General features: G+C 48.9%; 1 protein-coding gene across 8 annotated transcripts in view; it reads right to left on the bottom strand.

The window, feature by feature from the left end:
* Positions 1-412: 412 nt before the first annotated feature.
* Positions 413-9,061, bottom strand: part of TLN2 (talin 2) — a 395,955-nt gene continuing 387,306 nt past the window's right edge. For all 8 annotated transcript variants that reach the window (XM_074366238.1, XM_074366233.1, XM_074366231.1 and 5 more), the window contains 5 exons: positions 8,050-8,175; positions 6,048-6,110; positions 5,774-5,956; positions 2,836-2,961; positions 413-1,302 (listed from right to left, as the gene is read on the bottom strand). In XM_074366238.1, coding sequence (XP_074222339.1) covers positions 1,174-1,302; positions 2,836-2,961; positions 5,774-5,956; positions 6,048-6,110; positions 8,050-8,175 — 627 coding nt within the window. In that variant the 3' untranslated portion in view covers positions 413-1,173. The remainder of the gene's footprint in view (positions 1,303-2,835; positions 2,962-5,773; positions 5,957-6,047; positions 6,111-8,049; positions 8,176-9,061) is intronic.

The following is a 9,061-nucleotide window of genomic DNA, read 5'->3' as shown; positions in this document are numbered from 1 at the left end:
CCTGAAAAGAAAAGAGAAAGGGCGGGGGAAATAATACAAAATTCTGCAAGTGTGGGATCCAGGAGGCAGACTCTGAAAATACTGTGTCTTTGCTGATAAGATGTGTTAATTAGCAAAACTATCTTGTTAAAGGTTCATAATGATCTTAGAATACATCTGGATTTTAGAGCTATTAAGACAGAGAAAACGTCCATCTTAGGTTGGAGGACAGGTAACAGATTTTTAAGCAGAATCCTGAATTGTGACCATTTTGAGAGCAGAGAAGCTGACGTGGGACCCAGAAAACAGAGTCACCAAGAACTGCTTTATTTGAGCTGAACCCCGACTCTGCATGTGTAAGGTACTGCCTGTCGCCTGGGGGATGTGGGTTTGTGCGAATGAATCTGTAGGAACTGAAGCAGCCTCCGCAGAGTAAGGAGCCCACACATTTTATTACAGCCCCTGCTCCCCCAGCCCTGACAGTCCCCCATACCTCTGCCCTTGGATCATGGAGGAAAAAAAATAATCATTCGATTTTCTGGGCCACAGAATACAAGTTGGGTCTAGATTGTACAAGGGGCTTACACACTGAGGCAAGAAAGCGTGCAAACAGGAGCAGGAATTCTCCACCCTCTGGGTGAGCCAGTGCTGGAGACATGGCAGGTGGGCCCAAGTTGCCCTCCTGGAGTCCACACTGGCTTATGTCTCTGGCTTTTATTAACCGTGTCCAACTCCACCGTCCATCTTCTCCTGGGAGGGAGAAGGGTATCTTTGAGTGTCTATGGCATCAGTGATTCTCCCCCGAGCTGGTTTTTCTTTCCTATTAAGATTTCACAACAGGCCGGGGAGCAGGCCTAGAGGAGGACCAGCAGAAGCACGAGTGTCTGAGGACGACGTAATACTGACTTCTCCTTTTTGGTAACAGTTGGTGAAACCTACGCCCCTCTCTCCTGAGATACGGGGAGGCACGGGGGGGAGGCAGCGGAGGAGCTGTGGGTGGGACACTGTACCGTGTGACATCACGATCATGCAGCCGGTGCCTGGCAGGACAGAGGTGTGAGGACGAGCGCTCGGGGCTCCGGGCTCACCCGGGGGGAGGCAGGCAGTCCCAGGTCAGTGCCCGGCCACAGGAGGGACACCTCTGTCCGGCTCTCGCAGAGTCGTCCCCTGGGGCGTGCCGTCTCGGCTCCGGCCTTAGCCTTCGTCCTCCCTCAGCTCAGTGGGCAGGAACTTATACTGCTGTTGGCGGATCTGGGCCAGTTTTTTCCTGGCTTCTTCTAGTTCTCGCTCTTTCTTTAGCATTTCCTCCTGGGCGGCGATGATCTGGAAGGAAAGCAACAAGCTGGGTGTATCTGAAACTGTCTAGGAAACTGCTCTCCCCTCCCCGGCAAGCCTCACGGGCTCCCACAGCCTCCGCTACAGTGAGCCACAGCCGTGTCCTGGGACAAAATATTCTTACCTCTGGGGACCAGCCTCTGGGCCATGGTTTGCTTTTGAGACCAATGACCCCGTTGATCCAAGAAAATAAGCTGACCTCTGGCCACCGACTTAATAGCAAGTATCTACTGCATCACTACAGTGCACCAGGCTTGGGTGTAAGCACTCCACGGGGAGGGTCCCACCATCGTCACGGCAACACTGTGAAGCACGTCCTATTCAATGTCCCATTTCTCCAGTGAGAGAGCTGAAGCTCAGAGATGTGGGTCCCCTTCCCTGAAGTGCCCCAGCTAGAGGAGCAGGGCCTGGCTCAAGTGTGCCTGAGGCTAAAGCTGGAGTTCTTAACTACTCAATGGCTTTCATATGTCTATTTTCTGCTTCTATGGTGTGATCTGAGGAATATGAGTTCATAGGTATTGTGTGAAAAGAATAAAAGTTTGTGTTCAGGAAAGCCAAGCAGATTTCTCTCCCATAGGCCTTCTCAGAATCTTTGCTAGACTAACGAGCATCATTATACCTGAGGCTGGAGTACAGTGTTTCCCAGACCTGTTTGATCAGAGACTCTGCTTTGTGGAACTTGTCATGGAACTAGTCTATCAAGAAAGCAGTTCTGGTAAAAACGCATCCAGTGTTATTTCCAAACACAGGGAGTGGTTCAGGAAGAGCTGAGAAAGTCATGGGAATGACTGACTTCAGCAATGGGGTCTCAGTGCTCCTGGAGGAAAACCCGTCTCGTAAAAAGGATTTATATTAACACACCCTAAACTGCAAGCCTGGTTTCCTGACCTTTTTTTCCCACTACCATGCACAAGAATGCAGATCTGCATAAGTCAGAATCCCACCTACTCCTGTAAAAGTTCTGGGAAGACGGTCACCATTCATTCTTTCTCTAGGGTCAAAAGTCTGTAGTGAGTAGCAGCCCCAAATGCATCATTTTATTTAAATGATAATACTGCTGTCCTCCCATCCTCTTTTCTCCCTTTTCTATAGTAGAATCCCTGATTTTTAGGTAGACACACTGCTACTCAGAAAAGAATACTACATTTTCCTGCATCTTTTGCAGCTAGGCTGGCCATGTGACTAAGTGTTGACCAATGACATGTGAGAGGAAGTGATGTAGGCAACTTCAGAGTCATGCCTGCCCTAACTTTCCGTCTCCCTGCTGGCTGGAAACCTGGGGTGGTTATCAAGCCATCTTAGACCAAGTGGCCAAGGCAACATCTCAGGAATGTAAGGCAGATGGAGTCTGGGTCTCAGACACAAAGGAACCATCACACCATCCGTAGACTTCTTACACCCAAGACTGTTTCACGAGGGAGAAATAAACTTCCAGCTTGTTTAAGCCACTGTTAGTTTGTGTCTCTGTTATAACACATTGCTCATCTTGGGAGTAAACAGTGTCTGGATTGGATCACAAACCTGAGCAATGCCCCCTACAAACTTTGTTTTCACTACAACATCGTCATCATCAGCTTTGCCAAATGCTGCCTTCTGGGCGGCACGAACGAGATTGTCTGAGGCTCTTTTTACAGCATTTCCTGCTGCCTGGAGAGGGAACAAAATAAACATTAGATCATTAGAAACAGCCACTTGGATTCAGCAAGAACAGACATGAAGGTACAGTTCATGAGACTATGCATTAATTTGCCATCCAATTATACATAACACAATTTCTCTCTAGTTATCATCTACTTGTCTGTCCATCCATCCATCCATCCATCCACTGATTCTACCAACACTGGAACCTGCCTAACCATAGCTCATTCACAGATTAATAAGATACTTTTCCCGGCTCCCAAGGAACACACATTTTTGAGGAGAATTATAATTATGTAAATACAAGATTGCAGCAATATGATACATGTGTTAACAGAAGCATGCTCAGGGGCTGCCTCTTTGTTTAGAAAACCATCCCCACCCCCAACCATATCCAACTGAGGCATACTTGAGGACTTGGCTCAGAGATCACTTTTTCTGTCTGCCTTGATCTTAGCCACACCCTCCCGAGGGCTTCTGGAAAGCTCCGTGCTGGCTTCTTTGCAGCCCTTATCACACATGTGGTTGCTTCTCTCCCTCCTGGACAGTGAGGAACTTGAAGGCAGGGGCTGTGGCTTGAATCTCCACACCCCCAGCACCTGGCACAGTGGCTACTCAGGCCTGGAGCTCACTGGCTGCCTTCTGAGGGAATGAAGGGCTCTGAAAGCCTTTGCGTGGGAGGAGTGGGAGCCCCACAGCAACCAAGGCCTTTACAGATGTACTTCAGAGTCCCAGCGGGGCTTTCTGTCGCGAGTATGGGCTGAATGCTACAGACAGGTAAAGAAGAACCTGTCAATGAGTGGTTTAGATCTTCAGTAAGGGGGACAGCCCCCATGGGCTTACTCTTAATGCCCCAAAAACATGGCCCAGGGGACTTGACCTCTGCCCCCTGAGGTTTGGAATTTCTTTCAACTGGTGTTCAAGGCTTCATTAAACCTCCTGTAGTCCTTGCCCAGCCCCCTTGGGGTCCAGGACTTGTTCTTGGGGGTTAGCCATCAGAAAGTTGAGTGCTTTTCTCGTTCAAAGTTAGCTGGCTCGTCTGGTTGGTGACCTAAAGTGACCAATGGGGACCATGAGGGCTTGCACAAGAAGGGAGGGGGAAGCCAATTAGGATCTGACAAGCAGTCATCAAATGCTTATTCTCAAAACAGCTTTATGAGGTCAGAAGTCATTAGTCCACTTTCCTCTGGAGAGAGAGAAGTTGAGTAACTCATCTAAGATCCTGCAGCTGGTCAGTAATAGAGCTGTGATTTGAACATAGGTCTGCATAGCTGCAGAGAACCTCTGGGTCACCAAAAGGGATTCAGATACGACACTGCTACATCCGGTTAAATTAGTCACGATGATAAGAATGATGCTGGGTTGTACCTGTGTAAACACTTAGGACTTACAAAAGCACTTTCACACTTCCTGACCCTCGTAAGAGCCAGGTGCAGGTACCTCTACTCCCATTTTACAGATGAGACAACTAAGGCCTGAAAGGTTTGGAACCATTTGTGTAAGACCATGTACTTAATCCATGGCAGAGGCTGGACTTGAATCCAGGTCTCTCTTAACTCGAGATGTTTTCCAAAGAAGTGTCCCCAGAACCCACGAATCATGCATTCACAGACATGCAGCTCCCCATTTCCCCTCTGGGTTTATGCCAGCAGGAAAATGAAGGTGAGGGAGGGGTGTCAGGGAGAGACTGACACACGAGGACCCAACAATGGTGAGGCACTTTAGAACTTAGAAAATACAATGAGTCCTGAGTGTCGATGGAATTGTTCAAATATTTCTGCCATTTACGATTTTATTCATGTCTGACATAAACATTTTTAGCAACATAAACAATTTACATCACAACGTTTATAATAATGAACCTCTAGAAAATCAGAAATAAAAACATCCAATGTCTATAGAGAAATTCTGGCATCATCAGCTGACACAATATCATGCAATCATTAAAAATGAGACTCATGAAGAATGAACCAGTGAGCCCTACATAGAGCCATTGTGAAGCCTTCTCTTCAAGGAAAAAAAGAAGTCTGATAAAATGTTGAGAAAAAAATGCAGAATGTCTCCCGTGATGATGACAACTAGACAAAAGTATTCTGAGAAACGGGAAGAGAAAAAAACATCTGACGTGTGAAGATGTTGAGGCTACGTGATCTTTTTTTGTTCTGACGTTTCCTTTGTCGTGTTTAAAATACTTTTATAATTAAAACAATCAGGAAAACTTAGATGCACTGGGCAGGACTCAAATGTCACCTTCGTAAGTGTGTTCTCGGGGCTCTGGGAAACCTTAGCAACATCTCATAAATTCCTCCATCCTTTTGCTCCTTTCTTTAGCAAACACTGAACAAGAGCCGTCTTAGGCGTGAGAGACTCAGAGATAAAGATCTGTGCCTAAGAAGCTCACTGCCTTGTCAAAGGCAGACAGGAAGATAAACGTGGGGGTACCAGGTGACAAGAAGTGTAAGTGGTCTGGCCAGAGGCTCTGGCAGGGCAGAAGAGGGACTGACTGGGAGTCAGGGAGGGCTTCCCAGAAGAGGTGGCTTTGGTGATGTGTCACAAAGGACAAGTAGGAGTTCAGCAAGGTTGGGCTGGTGGGGAGGAGGGCCCTAAGGCATGAGACCAGAAGGCACATATGGAGAACATCACTTTGGTGGGGCAGCAGGTGTGGGATGCACGGCCACACGAGGTGGAAAATGAGAAACGTGGGACAGAGTTTGCGGATGGAAGGCCTGGTGGGTCATGCCAAGGAAGTGAGACCGCCCCCTGCGGCGACACTTACCCGCTCCAACAGGAGTACTTTCCCACCAGCATCAGTGACCATTACCTGTAGCCGCCTCATGGCCTCTGAATCCTGATCGGCCTTCACCTTGCAGGCCACGAGCAGCTGAGCCGTGGAAGCAGCGACCTGCTTGGCGGACGAGATGAGCTTCTCCTCGCTGGCGTGCCCCTGGACGGAGGCATTGGCCGCCTCGCAGAGACTGCTGGTCGCAGCTGCCACCATCCGGGCCTGGGGACAGTCAACAGAGAAGTGACCCGAGGCCCACACCTCCCTCAGGGGATGCACAAAGCCAATGGGGAAGAAGGAGCGGGCGACTCACGGCAGAAATCAGGCCCTGGGACCACTGTCCGTCGTCCGCGGCGTTGGCGGGAATGGAGCCCACCTAGAGTGGAGATGAGAAACCGGCAGTGAGAGCGGGAGGGTGCAGGGCGACCCGCAGCCCTCAGACCCTCCCCTGGCCTGGAACTAGAGAGAAAAGCATCTCATCAGATACACGGGGCCACCTCGGGACTCCCGCCTACCCTTCCCACGTGGGCCGTCCCAAGGCTGCGCATCCTGGCTGGTTTCATCGGGGCCACAAGGAGGCAGCCTTGGAGGCAACAGCCTCAATTTAGCTGCCAGGCACCAAGCTTCTGGGAAGGGTGCCTTCACTTCACTCAAGGGCCAAGGGAAACTTCAGTCTCTCCTGATTATGGACCCTGAAAGCCACACTGTGATTCTTCTGGCAGATGATGTTAGAAAGAGGGATGCACACAACTGAGTGCAGATCCTTATCTTAAGGAAACACAGACCATTTTGTCAGGTGCAGGGAAAGCAGTCAGAGGCTGGAAGTAAGACGATCTTCACTTCTATCTAGAAATTATGCCAACAAGTGTAACATTTTCTGACCAGATGCAGTGGGAGCAGCTTCGAGAGGAAATGCTTTTATACTTGTGGGAGGGGCCTGGAGAGGTAAGGTTTAAGTATTTTAATGTGAATAAGAAATCGGGGCTCCCTGTCAGCAATGACAGGTACCACATCGGGGCTTGCTGACCGTCAGGTAAGGCCCCACGGTCCTGCATATAATCATAGTTCACCAAGTCCAGCTGAACCTCCTTTACCAACTCCTTAAATGCTTGAACATGTAAGTTCCTTAGAGGACAGGGGCTTGGCCATCTTCAAGTTTGATTTTCTAGTATCTAGCAATGTGTCCACGTAGATGGCTCTTTATCAGTGTTGAAATAAATGGAAATTTTAGGTAGGATGTGCCTCTCCAGGATTCATTTTTGGTCTTTACATAATGATCAGTCACCAAGTCCTTGGTGAGTGAGGTCGGCACTCTGCTAGGTCTACAGGGGATAAATGAGACGCATGGAAGGACAGATTCATGCCAGTTGGGCACGATATTGGATAATGTATTATATGATGGTTTATAAAGAGGAGCCAATGTATGTAGGCTGGATCAGGACACGGCTAAGCTCACAAGAGACACAACTGTGGGAGGAAGACAGAGGGAAGGCCACTGGTTGGCCATAACTCTTGTCTGTATTACACGTTCTTAGGTCAACACACCATCACATCTGTCATCTGCACACCGACAGCAAAGGTCTTTTAATATCAAACAGAAGTGACTGACAGTTATGGCGACATTTCCCAAGCCTGCAGGATTGCTGTGGTGCCTGTGTGACCGAGAAGCTTCTCTGCAAGATGTACAGATGGGGTGGGTCCACGGTGTACGGGAGACACAGGACACACGGAGAACTTTAAACTGGAAGACCTTCCCGTATGCAGGATTAGTCAAATGTACTATAAATCCTTTGGATCACTGAAAAAGAACTACGCTTTCACGCTAATGCAGATGGAATGGGGGACTGGAGATGAAGCAGACCCAAGAAATCTCAGCTTCAAAACCAGACCGGCCTTTTGACCAGAGGGAAATGCTCACTGTAGACTTGGACAGCATTCAGCTAAACAGTGCTAGAAGAATGGATGGAGTCACTGGCATTGGAAATGGTATTAGAAAGCCCCCGACTATGGTGCTTATGAAGCCATCCACCAGGGAAACATGACAGTTTTTATCTTTAAATAGACTAAGGTACTGTAGGAAGCCAAATGTCTTGTTCAGGTCCTGACTGTTGTCTGGGGTGGGAACTTTCCCTAATAAGAATTAGATGAGAGGCCTGGAAGCCAAACCCTTCATTCTGTTTGTAATGTTTAAGCAAACAGGGTGTTTGGTTAAATGGACAGAGACGGGCAACTCAGGGAGGGAAGGCAGAGTCCTCGGTCCTCGGAGGCTCCGGCCGCATGAACCTTCCACCACTCGGCCAGCGAGGTTTACACACCTTTCCTTGGGCCACCAGCTCCCTCTGGGCTGCCGAGGCCGATTTGACCAGGGCGCTTGTGGCAGCAGCAATGGATTTAGCAGCTTCCAAGATCTGTTCTTCAAAATCCAGGGTCTCATCCGCTTGCTATAACCAAAAGAAAACAGCATCACACGCAATTCACATCCCCACAGGGCGCTTTCTGCCCAACCACTTCCTTCGTGGTCACCTGGCTCTTCGTTTGTGCACTGCTTTCTATTGACAAACCACACCCAGGGTTCCAGCTTAAGCTGGCAGGATGCCTCTCCCTCTGCTGCCTTCCCCAACCCCACCTCTCAAAGATAAAATCTCCCAGCACTGAGATTTCGTGCACATTTCAAATCAGGAAATTCTAAGACTCTTTTTCTAGTAGAATCTTTAAGGAGATGCAAGCTCATTGTGAATAAAATATATTCGAATGGTTCCATCAGCGTCAATACCCCAAATCAAAATAACCAATTATCAAAATCCAAAGAGTGGGTGGTGGTCACACTTTCCTGGAGCTTAAGGCTCAAAAAGATGGGTTGAAAAGAAGAAAGATAACTGTTAGCTGTGAAAAGCCTTATTTCTTTTGGGTGAACACAAAAGTAGGAAAGTATTTGCATTTCTGTTGCTGAGCAGAGCACATGCCGACCACAGGTCATCAGCGGTGAGAAAGAAATTGAGGTGACTGGACATCAGGGTAGAGCTGCGTGGTCACCCGGAGACCCAGGCACAACCCAACCTGGGGAAGAACGCCGGCCCCCTCTGCTTGAAATTCACCACCACCCGGCCCCGTGCTGCTCAACACCTGCAAAGTTGAAGAGAAGCTTTCGGGAAGTGGGGCAAGTGTAAAGACCTTGGTCCCCGGCAGGGTGGGGCGGAGCACCACCATACGGGGTGGTCAGACTAGGTGACCTCCAAGGCCCCCTCCAGCAATCATGTTCTGTGAATCTAAGTCAACATGGTTAACTTCCCTTTCCATCACAGGAGGTTAAAGATGCAGCTGGTGCCT

This window comes from Camelus bactrianus, chromosome 6, assembly GCF_048773025.1.
Source record: "Camelus bactrianus isolate YW-2024 breed Bactrian camel chromosome 6, ASM4877302v1, whole genome shotgun sequence".
Taxonomy (NCBI): Eukaryota; Metazoa; Chordata; class Mammalia; order Artiodactyla; family Camelidae; genus Camelus; species Camelus bactrianus.
Note: the sequence above shows the minus strand (reverse complement) of the source record. Positions and strands in the feature narration are given on the sequence as shown.